The sequence below is a fragment of the Mastigoproctus giganteus genome, chromosome 4, assembly GCF_048544385.1.
Source record: "Mastigoproctus giganteus isolate SK-2022 chromosome 4, ASM4854438v1, whole genome shotgun sequence".
In the NCBI taxonomy this organism is placed as follows: domain Eukaryota; kingdom Metazoa; phylum Arthropoda; class Arachnida; order Uropygi; family Thelyphonidae; genus Mastigoproctus; species Mastigoproctus giganteus.
In genome coordinates, this window is record NC_143578.1 from 34,874,810 (window position 1) to 34,891,075 (window position 16,266).

General features: G+C 35.5%; 1 protein-coding gene across 6 annotated transcripts in view; it reads left to right on the forward strand.

The window, feature by feature from the left end:
- Positions 1 to 16,266, forward strand: part of LOC150086618 (uncharacterized) — a 344,793-nt gene that overhangs the window by 211,855 nt on the left and 116,672 nt on the right. For all 6 annotated transcript variants that reach the window (XR_016546895.1, XM_090372632.1, XM_090372628.1 and 3 more), the window contains 2 exons: positions 7,226 to 7,301; positions 14,594 to 14,638. Coding sequence is in view for 5 of the 6 variants with exons in the window: in XM_090372632.1 (XP_090228758.1) it covers positions 7,226 to 7,301; positions 14,594 to 14,638 (121 nt within the window). In the remaining variant the exon portion in view is untranslated. The remainder of the gene's footprint in view (positions 1 to 7,225; positions 7,302 to 14,593; positions 14,639 to 16,266) is intronic.

Consider the following 16,266-nt stretch of genomic DNA (forward strand, 5'->3'; position numbering starts at 1 on the left):
TGTGTGTGTGTTATCTGTAATGTGTTATGTATGTTTTTGTTTTTTATGAAAACCCCAAACATGAGCGGTATTAGAACCTATAGTACTTAGTACCGTGCTTGGGTTGAAGGTTGAGAAGACAAAAGAAGATATTTGTTGACATTAGACTTGTACTTCTGTAGACTGTAATTTTCAGCAAGTACGTACAAAGGAAGGTTGTTCCAGAAAACGGCAGTTGAATGAATATACGAGGAAGATGAAAAGTTGGTTCTGTGAGTTTGAAGTTGGACAGTAAATGGATGTTGGCTGGTGGCGGTACGTGTTCGGACTGTTTTGAAAGAGAGAGCGGGAATTATAGAAGCCAATTCAGAAGAACAGTGCCCATGAAAGTATCTGTATAAAAGGCATGCAGCAGAAACAGTACATCTATGAGACAGCGAGTGGAGAGACTCTGTTAGAGAGGAGTCATTAATTAACCTAACTGCCCTCTTCTGAATGGAATATAGAAGCCTGAGAGAGGTTTTGGGGGCACTGCCCCAGATGTGAGAACAATATTCCATGGTAGGGCGTACTTGTGATTTGTAAAGAGTGAATAGCTGTTTGTAAGAAGAGTAACGCCAAGAGTGAAAGAGAAAACCAAGTTTTTTAGATGCAGAGGAAGCAATATTTGTAATGTGCTTATGCCAAGAGAGATTAGAAGTCTGGGTAATCCCCAACAGAGATATATTATCTTGCTTAGAAATCGGAATGTCACCAAAGATAAGCATAGGAGCAGAAGAATCCTTTTTGTGAGATATAAGACAAGACTGAGTTTTCGAAGGATTGAAATCAAATAAGTTGTCTTTGCCCCACTGGAGAATTACCTGGAGATCAGCATTTAAGGAATTGGTAGCAGATATTTGAGAAGTTGAAGTTGATTTGAGCAGGGCAAGGTTTCTCAAAATGGAAAGTGGAATGCAATGTGCTATCATCGGCAAAACTATAGATAGGATTTCCAGTCAGTGGAAGAAGATCATTACTATACAAGAGGTGGTAGATGACTTTCATCAACCAGTGAAATACCACCACTTTGCTTATTGGAGGCTTGAAGTGGCGAAACCCATGTTTAGTCTCTAGAGCAAAGTTTCTGGCATCCCCCTCCCCCCATACTTCTCCTCCAACCCATGCACGGTACTAAGTACTATAGGTTTTGATACCTTTCGTGTTTGGGGTTTTCATTTAAAAAAAAAAAAAAAAAAAAAAAAAAAAGAGGAAAAGAGTGGGGGAAAGAACTGAACCTTGGGGGACACCGGCATTAGTGGAAAAGTTAGAAGACAGAGAGCCATCCACCATAACCCTCAGTGAGCGATCAGAGAGAAAACTGGATAACCAATTGCGAAAAACAGTTGGCAAACCATAAGATGGAAGCTTGTTTAGGAGACCTTTATGCCAAACACGATCGAAAGGCTTTGAGATATCAAGAGCAACTGCTTGTGTTTCTCCGAACTTTTCCATTGAATTTGTCCATAAATGGATAACATAAGCCAGAATATCTCCAGTCGATCGACACTGACGGAAGGTTTCTAGGTAGTTTAAGAGTTGGTGGTTAATTGATTTCTCCATTATTTTAGAAAGAGTAGAAGTAATTGCAATGGGACCATAATTTGATGGGAGGGATTTGTCACCCTTTTTAGGAACTGGCTGGATATGAGAAAATTTCCAAGCAGAAGGAAAAACACCTTTGGAATAAGAAATTGAAAAAAGGTGGCAAAGAACAGGAGTAACTTCAGGAGCACAGGTTTTGAGAACAACTGGAGAAATACCATCAGGACCTAGAACTTGCTTATCATCAAGATTCGTCATAATCCTGCTGATATCCTTTTGACCGAAGACCACGAGGCAACACTGAACCTCAGGGTTCAGTGTTGGGTCCATTGTTGTTTTCTCTATTTATAAATGATATTGATGATGGTATATCAAATTTAATGTCCAAGTTTGCAGACGATACAAAGGTTGGCATGGTTGTTAAGGACACTACTGACAGTATACTGCTGCAACAGGATCTGGAAAGGTTGAGCAGATGGGCTGAGAGGTGGCAAATGAAGTTTAATATTGACAAATGTAAAATACTACATATGGGAAACAGTAACCCCAGAGCAATGTATCAACTCTGTGGTACTACACTGACAGTGGTAGAGAATGAAAAGGACCTGGGGGTAATTGTGCAGGCAGATATGAAGTTTCTTGAGCAGTGAGATGGGCTGCAATAGTAGCTCATGGTGTCTTGTCAATGATATGCAGGAATTTTTCTAGCAGGGATAAAGAGGTGATTATTCCCTTGTATAAGGCAATGGTCAGGCCACACCTTGAGTACTGTACACAGGTCTGGAGGCCTCATTTCAAGAAGGATGTAGAGCTGCTGGAACAAGTACAGAGAAGGGCAACAAGATTAGTGAATGGAACAAAGGGTTGCTCTTACGAAGAAAGGCTTAAGTTTTGCAAATTACAGTGTCTGGAGACTAGGCACCAGCGAGGTGATCTGATAGAGGTGTGTAAAGCCTTGAATGGTTTGAGCATGCTCAATGCTGATGGGATTCCTCCTCTTGCTCAGAATAATCACCTGAGCGGGCATAAATTCAAATTGAGGAAAGACCGATGTAGGATAGATGTGCGGAAATTTGCCTTTAGCCTGCGGGTAGTTGGTTGGTGGAACAGACTTCCATCCCTTGTTGTTGAAGTTGATAGCCTAAATAAATTTAAGGCTCAGCTGGACAGGTATTTCGAACGAACGGAGGGGTGAAATGGGAGTGGTTTTTTTTTTTTTTTTTTTTTTTTTTTTGGCTGATGCTGCATAAGCTTGCTTTCTTGCATCATATGCCTCTACTAATGGTAATGCTACCATCTTTAAGCCCATCTGATTAGGTTACCAATTTCTCCTTGCAGTAGCATATCCTGATTATTGTTATTAACCAATGTGCTCACCTGTGTATTATCAAAAAACTTAATGTCAAACTTGAAATATCATTAATAAATATTAACAAACAGTAAGAGACCCATCACCGAATCCTGTAGTACTATCCCATTTGTCACATTAGTTGATGAAGAACAGTGATCATTCATAACCACTTTTTGTCTGCTCCCACTTAACCATCCTTTGTCTATTACCACTTGACCATCTCTCTTTTCATTACTACTTTAACGATCCCTAGTAGTTATTTGCCCTTAATGCAACATTAGTCCAATTTATACAACAATCATACATGCAATACAGTATTCAATCAACTGGATTCAAAGAATTATTCTTTGCATCCAGTTCCTTTTTGATAATCTTATAGTAGTTAATAAGATTGGTTAGGCATGATCTATCTTTAAAGAATTCGTGCTATGATTTGCTCCATGCCTATCAAGGTGACCTTGCATTACACTTTTAACTATTGACTCTATTATTTTCCCTGGCTAAGAGATCAAACTACAGGTCAGTAGTTATCCATTTCACCCTTTGAACTGCAATTTGAATAGGAAATACATTTGCATATCTCTAATCTATATGGATTTTTCCTAAATTTAAAGATGCTCTCACATTATGGTTATAGTTTTAAATACCTCTTTTCATTAGCCATATAATGTAATGAAGCCAAACCATCCAAAAATTAAAAAAAAATAATAAGTAATAAATATATAAGAAAAAATTAGAGATGTTTTATGTACTTCAATCAGAGCCTCATATACTTCAATCAAGTCCCCCTCTAAGTTATCTAGTTGCCATGCTCTGTCGCCCACACATTCAAAGTCTTCCCTCACGAGGGACCAGTTTGCATATTTTACCAAGTGGTTTACCCATCTTTGGACCCTTTCAAGAAGCTTAGCATTGTTTTTTAGGTACTACAAATGATACTACATTTGCATTATACAGTGGGATTATGACCTCTATCTCTATAAGCAAATCTGTGATAAATATCATTAATAGAATATCATGTCCTTTCTTGCCACATGTCTGCACTGCTTAGAGACCTTCATATCTACCTGTATCATAAGTATCATAACTCTTAGATCCTTTTCTTCCTCCTCTACTGTTTTTTATTCAATGAAAGTAAGTTATTTTAGGTTTGCTATTCTCCAAGTGTAAGACTGCATTTTGCTGCATTAAAACGTAGTCCACTTTTCAGACCATCTGTGAAGCCTATGAAAGTTGTCCTGAAGGAGTGCTGCTTGGTGCTGATCATTAACCTTCACATCATCTGAAAATTTCAACATTGCATCCCCATCGATGTCACTTATTAAAATCAGAAACAACAGTGGTTCCAGAGGCGATCCTTGGGGAACTCCACTTCTAAAATTAGACCATTCCGAAGAGTAACTGTTAATCACAACCCTATGCAGCCACCCCACAATCCAACTCTGAATCTCACTAATGTTTCCAGCATGTTCTATCTTATACAGTTACCTCTAATGAGTGACCAGCTTAATTAAACATGATTTTTCCCTTAACAAGACCATGTTGTGTATCCTTCAAAATTACGTTTTTATATAAGTCCTTGTATTAAATTCTTTATCATTACTTCCAAGTCAGACTGACTGAAGTAGTTACCTACTTCAATCTTTTGCCTTCATGATACATTTGCAATCTTTCAATCCAAAGGAATCTCTCCTGACTCCAGTGATGCTGTCATAATTAATCTTAATGGTTCAATAAACTCTCTTGCTGCCTCCCTCACATTACTGGGTTTGTGTCATGAAATCCAGGAGCCTTATTTGCCTTGTGCTCCCAAGCTTTTCTAATAAACAATCAGCTGTAATTTCAGCATTGTTAATTTCTCAGCCTCACTCACTATGAAGGGTCTTTCGTCTGTAAAGGTTTCTGGATGTACCTATACAGTTCATCAGCAATGTTAGTCATGTTATCTAAGATATTTCCACACCCATTAAACAAGGGAAAAATTTAATTATGTATTTTTGACCAGCAGGATTTCAGCTGCAGTGAGTAATGACTGTGATGTTTGTTCAAGGTAGAGAAAACATCTTTTGCCATTCAACTACAGGTAACCCTCATATAACACAGTTATTAGGTAAAATGTCATGTTGTGTGAAACAGTGTTATATGTGACTAAGAAAAAGTACAAAAAGGGGGATTACATTCCGAAAGCTAACAAAAATACACCATTCTATATTTCATGTATCTTCTGCTCTCTTTAAAAAATCAGTAATCTGGGTTTGTTTGCTTTTGCTTGATAAATCTTTGTGAATTTCATTGTATGGAACTAAGCATTTTTGAAGCTCCCTTTTGAACTTTGGACTCCTTTCATTCAAGGATCTGCATTTAAAAAATAAGATTATAATTGCTTGGCTAACTTTATCCCTTCCCATATGCTTTTTAGTGTAAAATTTGGAAGTTTAGAATTTTCATCTGTGATATCATCATCTGAATTGATTTTACCTCCAGTGCCATTTGCACCAAATCCGGCGTAGATTTGCACCAAATAGAATTACCGGTAAAGAATCTACCAGTAATTCTTGAACGTCTTCAGTAATCATATCTTTTTTTATTTTTTTAAGAGCATCAGCGACTAAGGCCATGTTAATCTCTGTATATTGTCTATAAATTACATGTGTCCTGAGATCGATTTTCTGTTTTGCTGGACGAAAAACCCAAGTTTCTGGGAGAAAAAACCATGCTACCCTCACCCAAGCCTGACTGTCTTTGCATCCACCAACTCAGCCATGTTGTGAAAAAGACCCATAAAAATTCCTCCTTTCATCAATGGAATTTGAACTCTTTTCCAGGTGGTGTGGAGAGGAGGGCGATTCTGTGAATTGTGCTACCCACGAGGACTTCAGTAGCCATATCATCAAAACCTTCCCCTCCTACCGACGTAGCAAATTCTACTATCACACCAATTCCATTTTCTGCCCGTTTGATCATATTTCCTGAATGAAAAGCTCTGGCTATACATTTTTCCAACATGCACCTGTTGACAGTTTTACTTCTTTCAGCAATAAAGCTATGATTCTGATACAGTCTGCAATTGAGAAATGTTTCCATGCCTCCATTACTTCAATAGATTTGGAATCAATTTTTTCCAAAATTTATTGTAACAATTTTCTGATATAATGAGTTTTAAAGGTGGGTATAATGTCTTGATCTAATGGCTGAATGAAAGAAGTTGTATTAACCCAGTACAACTGTGGCAGTAGGAACATAACTTCAACATTTGGATGACTTAAATCTTTTGGATGGTCTGGCATGCTATCCAATAGTAATAAAACTGAAAAATCTAGATTTTTCCACATGTTCAACAAGTACAAGTTCAATAGCACAGAACATAACATGGGAATTTCCCAACAAAATAAAATACAAGGATTTCTCAATAATTTTTTTTGTGACTAGTGACAACAGCGGGATTCAAAGAGTGGAAACGTTGAAAAATTACATCCAACATAATAGCAGGATTTTCCCAGCACAAAAGCTCAAAAATGCAGTGTTATGTGAGGTTTACCGAAATTCTCTAACCGTGTTATATAAGTACCGTGTTGTGAGAGGATTGCCGCAATTTATAATGTCTTGATCTAATGGCTTCATTAGATCAAGTTATAATGAAACCGTGTTGTAGAAGTACTGTGTTATACGAGGGTTGCCTGTACTTTTAAATGAATAACACATCACTGAAAGACAATTCTATTATTTTTTGCTTGATTACTGTGACAACAGCCTGTTTCAAGAATATCTGTGAGTTACCATGCAGTATACAGAACTAATACTTAAAACTTTTGTAAAATATAAAAATAAATGGAGGATAGCAGTATAACCCAGTTCTGTACACAGAAAATTTTTGTCTGTGGTTTGAATAGTGGGAGTGCTAGAAAAGATTTTTAAGCAACTTTAAATATATTTTTTTAATAAATGTTTTAGCCAAAAATCCTGAGTAATGGTTATAAACAAACAGGAAGAAATGACTATCATTTCCCCCCCCCCACTCCCTAATATATTTTCCATCTTTGGTGTAATGGTGTAACCGCAGCTCTTCATTGTATTGCATAAAATATATGTTGAGCCTCTTTAGATGATTCACCAGTAATGATTTCAGTTTTTTGGTTTACTATGTTTAACCTATATCTAAAGTAAATTAATTTTAAATATTATCTTTTACTATGTTTAACGTATATATAAAGTAAATTAATTTAAAATGTTATCTGTGCTTTTATTAAGTTTAATAAAAACTTTGACTGGGGAAGTTATATTATCTATAATCATGCTTCATTTATTTTTTAGATAATCCATGGCTCTTTTCTTTTGAAGTTAAATTTTATCCACCTGACCCAACACAACTTCAAGAAGATATTACAAGGTAAGCAGTGCATTTTCAGAATTATTTATCAATTAATAGAATGTAGATATGTAGTTTGTTAATTATACTTGATAAAAGGTTTAACTCAGTTCTTTGCATAACATCAGATGAATGAGTAGACTACACATATGAGTATAATACAACTATTCCACTCATAAGTCTGAATGGTGTATATTTTAAGTTTTAACAGTGAGTGGTTAGGCTACTGGTAACGCCCTTTCTCCTCTTCCTCCAAAGCCTGAGAGTGCCTCTCAACTTGTTATGATTTAGAATTCCTTGATGCCTTGGCAAAGAATGGGTGAGTAGGTTGTAACTAGCCTCAGCTCTTGGGGAAATGCTGTATGGTACACACATAGGGGCATTAACTTAAAACTTACTTAACTCATTGGTGAGTATGCAACTTATGCATGTATTTTGACCTATATTCAGAATAAATCAGCAGTTAATTGAAGATCATTGACTAGTTCTCCCCCCCTTCTCTGTCTGTATGTCTTTTGCTCCCTCTCTCTCTCTCTCTCTGTATTCCTTTCTGATAATTCATGGTACTGCTGCTGATAGTAATAATTGCTTTTCTTAGACCAACAGTTTGTTGATGAGGAGTGATGTTATAACAGAATGACATGGAGAAGCTAGAAAATGATCTTGCTCCACCTGTAGATTTTCTTTTGACTTTATAGGATTATTGAGCACTATACTTCAATGTATGTTTACTGATTTTGTCTTTGTAAGATGAATTCATATTATTTATATATTGGTGATCATGAAAACATGAGTGAGATATTCTTATCTGTTCACTAAGATAAATTTTTGCTTCCATATAGTCTCAGTAATTTAAGTGATTGGTTACTGTTATTGATAACTGTTGTGCAACCAGACATTTACTAAATAAAGAGTTTGTTTAAGAAACAAAAATTGGTGAACTATTAGCACAGCTTGATAAACATGGTTGTTAAGAAATTTGGCTTGGCAGATAGTAATTAGCAGATCAACCTAGTGGCTATCAGGCTGAACTACCAGTTTTTTGTTTTGCAATCTCTGGCTCTGTGACTTTCAAAAAAAAGTACAGTATTATGAGCTCTTAGTATGGACACTAAACTATCAACAACATTATTTTATGGAGTAAATCCTATTGACAAGGGAATACAGTTGTCAAAGTTTTCTGATGATTTAAAGATAAGAAAACTAGTTAATGAGCAGATTGGATTACTTGCAGATATGGTGCAGTTATGACAACTGAAGTTTAATGTTCTAAATGTATGGTTTGTCCTGGGTAACAGAAAAAGTACTTAAGGGTTATGATTTATGATGTTCTAGCTATGATTTATAGAACCTTCACAGGTAGAGAAAAGGATGTTGTTCCTCTGAATAGGATGATGATGATACTGGCACGTTTGGAGTATTATGTTCAGGTCTTGAGCTAACACCTGAAGAAAGTCATAGAGCTTCTGGAGAGAGTTCAAAGAAGGGAAACCATAATGGCGAGGAGTGCAAATTGATATGGCTACATGAAGAAAAAGTTAGAAGGTGTGGACTGCAAAGCATAGCAGCTAGAAATCTTAGGGGATTTCTAGCTACTATGCTTTTCAGCTAGAAATCTGACCAACTTATATAAAACTCTGAAGGGGATTGATAAAATGATTGAAAGAGTTATATTTTCACTGTAGGAGAATTAAGAACTATGTCACAAATAAAATCTTAAGGCACAATAAAGGCTGGATCTCATCTCATCATTGGAATAAATTACTTCCCATGGTAGTTGAAGTGGAAAGTTTGGTAAAGTTCAAAATGGAATTCGATTGTTACTTTTAGCAATAAGGAAAATACGAGTGTTGGGGAAACTTTTTTCCCATTTTTTTTATTTTCTTTTCTTTTTTTGACTGCAGAAAAAGTCCACTTCCTTGCATCGTATTAGCCATTCTAATACTAATACTATTAGTTCAATCATATGTAGTTTTTGTTAGTTTTTATCCTTTTTTAATTGATCAGAGAAAAAAAAATATCTGAAGGTAGTTCAGATATTTTTTTTTCATGAAAAGAATGTTCAGATATTTATTATTCATGAAACATAACATGAATTTGTTATATTCATAACATGAAGTTGTTTATCTTATGATGATTTGTTTGCATGCACAGTTGTAGGTCGGCTGTTTGTAACTAGGGGAGAAATTCAGTAATTTATCAAGTCTTATGTTTTTTGAATTGGTTGCTTCAGTATGCTGGTAATAGTTAATATATCATTTATAATTAATTTAATATATAAATAAAAGTTATCATTTAAAGAAATTTAAAAGTGCTCTCAGGATTGCCCTTCAAGCATTCTGGACATTGCTAGTTAAAAGTCTGTTTATAGATGCCGGTGAACCTCCACTTCACGTTTAGAAGAAGATGCTACTTACTAATCGTACAGTAAAAATCCATATTCTCTTTTCTCATCCTATTTGGACACACCTCTATGTTTCTTAATGAGTAAACCTTTTCAGAAATAACCCTCACGAAAATAAACCTACAAGAATCTGCCTCCAAGAACTACATGAATCAGCAATGGAATATACAGGGTGTCCCAAAAAGGTGTAACCAATTTTAAATGTTTGTGACAAATGTAATTTTAATGATAGAAACACAAAACCTGCACTAAATGTGAGAAAAACAACAGTTGAAGTTTTTCTCATATTTAGCGCAGTGCACCACTTGTCACAAAAACAATATCTAATCGGTAATAAAGTTCATCCCATGTTTTTTCAAGGATGTCACACTTAATCATGGTAATTGTATTTGTAATTCTGCGCTTTAAGTCTGCGATGTCTGCAACAGGAGTCTTGTAGACTGTCTTTGATGAATCCCCATAAGAAGAAATCACAAGGGGATAAATCTGGTGAACATTGTGGCCACGCAATGGGACCATCATGCCCAATCCAATGGCCAGAAAACTTGTCATCAAGAGACCTCCTCACACTCAAAGCCCAATGTGGCGGCACTCCATCCTGTTGGAAAATAACCCCATTTGGCAGTTCATCCAATTGAGGATACACATAAAGCTCAAGCATGTCCTAGTAATTATCCGCTCTCACAGTCACTCTTTGAAAGAAAAAAGGGTCCAGTAACACGATCAACCATGATGCCACACCACACATTCACCTTTGGGCTATCTCGCTGATACTCCTGCACGCAGTGTGGGGTTTTCAGTCCCCCAAATTCTGACATTTTGCTGAACCTGCATTTCAGACTGGGTTTCAATAAACCACTCCACTACATGTGCTTTGGTCACGGGATCCATTTGTTATCTCTCTATTTAAACTTCAGGACAACTGTCACAATCTGCAAAAGAAAAGAATGAATTATTGAAGTAAAAACTTCAACTGTTTTTCTCACATTTAGTGCAGGTTTTGTGTTTCTGTCATTAAAATTACATTTGTTACAAACATTTAAAATTGGTTACACCTTTTTGGGACACCCTGTATATCTGGAAAATAATTATAAAGATGCAGAAATAGTACAACTTTCAATGGAAAATATGCATTCCCTCATGTGTTAGCTACTTTTGTTGAAGGAAGCATTTTGGACGTCAAAAAGCTATATGCAGCCCACTCCTTCAACAGTGCAAAAGCTCTGAAAATTTATACTAATGGCTCAAACACTGATATAACTGTGGGATCTACAGTGTTCCTCCCAATATCTACTCTCTCTATCACATGAATGCAGCATGTTCACTGTTAAACTCACTGCTATTAATCTGGCTTCCATTCTCTTGCTGTTCTTTTCAGTCTGAAGACTATAATCTATATGCCCTCTTCGAGAGAAGTGGTCTGTCCAAAATAATTTTCATCCTTCGCATCCACTTCTAAAGCAACTAAAATCTCATATATTTCAGCTTGTTAACAATAAACTCTATTCATAGGCAACTGAAGTTTAACATTGACAAATGCAAAGTACTGTATATGGGGAGCAGTAACTCTAGAGAAACGTACCAACTCTGTCATACTACACTCAAGAAGGTGGAGAATGAAAAAAAATCTGGAGGTAATTGTGCAGTCAGATAGGAAGTTCTCTGAATAGTGTAGACGGGCTGCCAGAGCAGGTCATGGAATTTTGTCAATTATATATAGGAATTTTGCTAGCAGAGACAAGGAGGTGATTATCCCTTTGTATAAGGCAATAGTCAGGCCACACCTTGAGTACTGTATACAGGTCTGGAGGCCTCATTTTAGGAAGGATGTAGAGGTGCTACAACAAGTACAGAGAAGGGCAACAAGATTGATGAGAGGAACAAAAGGGTTCACTTATGAAGAAAGGCTTAAGTTCTGCAAGTTGCAGCATCTGGAGACTAGGCACCTGCGAGGTGATCTGATTAAGGTGTATAAGGCCTTGAATGGATTGAGCAGGCTCAATGCTGATGGGATACTTCCACTTGCTCAGTTTAAGAACCTGAGGGAGCATAGATTCAAATTGAGGAAAGATAGTTGTAGAATAGATGTGCATAAGTTTGCCTTTAGCCAACGGGTAGTTGATTGCTGGAACAGACTTCCATCTGTTGTTGTGGACGTTGATAGCTTAAATAAATTTAAGGCTGAACTAGACAAACATTTGGAGTGACCGGAGTGGTGAAATGGGAAGGGTTTTTTTTTTTTTTTCCTTTTTTCTTTTGGCTGATGCTCTATAAGCTTGCTTTCTTGCATCATATTCCTCAACTAATGCTAATGCTAATATTGGAATACCAGGAAATGCAGATGATGCAAGAAGAAATAAATGAAGAAATGATGTATGAAGAAATCCCTCTGACAGTGATCTTGTTCAGATTCTTTTCTCATATTATAAGCCAGTCATACAGCAAATATGCAGTAAAAGTGGACTGAAATTTGTCATAACCATATATATATATATATATATATAATAAGCTACGACAAAATAAAGTACAATGCATATCTTTGGAAATGCAGCTTACAATCAAATTGACACAAAGAGATTGTGCTGGCCAGAGCTCATATTGACCATATTCATCTTATGTATATCTTTTTAGTGCTAGGAGATGATTCCCCACATTGCTCATTGCTTGCACTACAACTGCTCACTTACTGAAAAACATTCTTATTGAATGGACTCATTTCCTCCTTTCACAGCTGCATTCTTCCAGTCCAACTTTAACCTACAGGAGTCTCTATATCTGTTATGTTATTGGGAACAATTCCAATCTAAGTTTTTCATTTATGTGTAATTGATTATATTACATATGCATTTCTAATTCCATTTTAATAACACGTGCTCAACTTAATTTCACAGGAAGAAGTGCAATTTAGCTATTATAGCCCTTGCACCAAGAAACCCACTCCAACAAAGCTAATTCTGCACATATTTTAATTTTTATTTCAAATCAGTTTTAGAATTATATGAAAGTGAACATGGTGACCGAAAATTAATGAAAATTTCAGTGATATGGGTAGTAATGATAATAAATTATTAAATAAGGAATATCTTTCCATTCTATGTATTTTGTGGCTATGTATTTCACTTGACGTGAGCAAAGACAACAATTTTAATACTCAGATAGTACAAACTTCCTTAGCTACAAGTCACTTTGAAGCACATTGTTTAAACAAATAATATTACCAAAAGGTCATTTTATTAATAGTTTATTAACAGAATTATAAAAATATAGCTGCATAGCTTTCCATTTGTGTTTCCCAACATTAGTAACTGGTCGTCAAAATAATAAATTAATATATCATATGCACTTTATTTGTATGAGATTTCCATTTTCTACGAGGGTTGTTCTATAAAGAATGATCATAATTTTTCATGAACAACTACTGCTTGCTATTTCTAGCTGAGCTGCAGAATTTAAGACCACATAGCAACTGCGAAGATTGCATCTTGACCTTGGCGGTCGGTCAAGTTTATGCCTCTTTGGTTTTGCCTACATAACAATGGACGTAACATGCAAGGAATAGTATACTGCTTTCAAATTTTGTTTCCATCTCAAGAAAACATCAGCTGAATCATATGAAATGTTAAAAGAAGCTTATGGTGAATCTACACTTCCATATAGCACAGCTCGCAGGTTGTTTAGAATCTTCAAAGATGGATGTGATTCAATCACAAAAATCAGTGGTCCTGGAGCTCCAACCACTGCTGTCACCACAGAAACCATAAACACTGCTTCTGTAATCGTGAGAGAAGATTGTCCTATAACAGTAAGGAAACTAGTAGAAATGTTGAGAATGTGAGCCGGAAACATGCAGGTATTTTCCATGACCATTTGCATATGACGTGTTTGTGCACGCTGGGTTCCAAGACTTCTCACACTTGAGCAACAGCAAGTTCGCATGGAAGTTTGTCAGGAACTGCAATCAATGGTTACTGAAGATGGTGAGGTTCTGCACAAGGTGATAATAGTGGATAAGACATGGCCCTATCATTTTGATCCAGATAGTAAGCAACAAAGCTCTGTTTGGAAGTCTACATCATTGCCAACACTGAAAAAAGCAAAAGTTGTGGCTTCTACAAGAAAAGTTATGGTCATCTCTTTTTTTTGACATTTCAAGGAATGGCTTACCAGCATGTTGTGCCACATCATATGACTGTTACAGGACCTTACTACAGAACTGTTCTGTACACTTTATGGGACCACGTTCATTGCAAATGACCACAACTGCACACAGGTGGGTGGATGCTACATAACAACAATTCAAGACTTCACATTGCTCGTATTGTCATTTAGTACTTATCCAGCATTAATGCCAAATGTGTTCCTGATCTGCCCTACAGCCCTGAGCTTGCACCTCGCAATTTTTTTATTTTTTTTATTTTCAAAGTTAAAGAAGGAACTGTGAGGAAAACATTTCCAGTCATCAGAAGTTGTAAAGACATCAGAGGCGAGTCCCAAATGCATGGCTTCCACCATAATTTTGAAGAATAGCAGAAACATTGGAGTAAGTGTGTTTCATCAAATAGGGACTACTTTGAAAAGGACTGTCATAATATGGATGATTAATAAAGGTATATTGGGAATATAAAAATTATGATGATTCTTTATTGAACAGCCCTCATACATATAAGAATTTAATAAAAATGCAAAAATGTATCCATTTACACAGAATATTATGATGGTTTTTTATGGAGTTAAAAATATCAAAATCAAATAAGCTATATTGTTGTTATTATTATATTTTTGGCAGTAGTGAAGATTGCAGTTGATACTCCAAAAAAAAAGAAAACATGAAACCCTGGATGGCTATGAAATTAATTGTTTATTCATTTTTATTTTTATTTTAAATTATATTTATTTGTATTCTTTTCAGGTATCAACTTTGTCTTCAGGTCAGAAATGATATTCTTACTGGAAAGTAAGTAAGAATTAAATATGTCTAAACATTTTTAATTGTTTTTTGTTTCTTTTTGGGTAGAGTACATGTATTATAAATATACAAATAAAATGAAACCACTATTTTATGGTACTTCGAGGACCATATATAAGAATTATGAAAGGGGGAAGAAAATCCACTTCTATAAGTTCAGCTTAACTCATTATAATGAGAAAAGAGGCGATTCTTTTAACAAGTAATTTTAGAACTCTGAAATGACATTGATATTCTAAAGTGAAGAGAATGTTACATTAAATCCTAACTATTATTTATTCTACAGAGTGGGTCAAAATTACATATACACACTTTAACAATATGTATTCATGAATATATATTGTTAAAGTGTGTATATGTAATTTTGACCCACTCTGTAGAATAAATAATACAAATTGAGGTGTATAAAGCCTTGAATTGAATGGCCTGGCAAGCTAAATGCTGGGATTCTTACTCTTGCTCAGATTATGCACCTGAGGGGGCATAAATTCAAATTGAGGAAAGACAGTTGTAGAATAGATGTGTGAAATTTGCCTTTAGCCAGCAGGTGGTTGATTGTTGGAACAAACTTTCATCTGCTGTTGTGGAAGTTGATAGCTTAAATAAATTCAAGGAAGAACTGGACAAACTTTTGGAGGGAATGGATGGGTGAAATGGGAAGTTTTTTTTTTTTTTTTTTTGACTGATGCTGTATGAGCTTGCTTTCTTGTATCATATGCCTCTGCTAATGCCCAACATCTGCCTTGATCTCCAAAGTGGCATCTGAAGTAGAGATAATAAACAATATATAATCATTTTTGTTGTGAAATGTCCACACGTTAAAATTATCTGGAAAATTTACACAACCATAGTGGTATCATTTCTCTGTGATTGCCTGAAAATCACTTTATACAAGGATTTTAAATTAACAAGGATTAAAAACAAAGATAATAAAACAAACAACCAGTCTCAAATGTGCACTAATGGCTAACATGGGCAAACCTGTTAACAAGTTCTTATAACAGTTCATAATTATGAGTCAACATTCTCTATGCTTCTGTTTTGCCTATCTTGTAAGCACTGCTTATTTTCTAAGATTTTTATGGAAAATCATTTATTACCTTTTTATTATTAGTATTAGTATTAGTAACGGCCGTATGGTGCAAGAAAGCCTATGGCTTATGCTGCACCAGCCAAAAAAAAAAAAAAAAAAAAAAACCGAACAAAACAATGATATAAACAAAAATTAAATAAATAAATAAATAATAATAATTAACAAATAAATAAAAATAATAAAATGAAATAAAAAATAAATAAAAAGGAAATTAATCCTATCATCCTATGCGCTTCCCTTACCCGAAAGTACTATCCAGATGACCTTTGAATTTCCCCAAACTGTCGGCCTCTACCACCCACGAAGGCAACTTATTCCAATAATTTATAACTCGCTGGCTAAAATAAAACTTCCTGCAGTCCAATCTAAACATTTCCCCCCGTAACTTGAATTTATGTCCCCTAGTTCTAGCATCATTTATAATCTTGAAAATTTTGTCCTCATTCATTTTACTGATGCCTCTCAGAGCCTTAAACACGTCAATCAAATCTCCTCTAAGGTGTCTAGTTTCCAAACTCTGCAA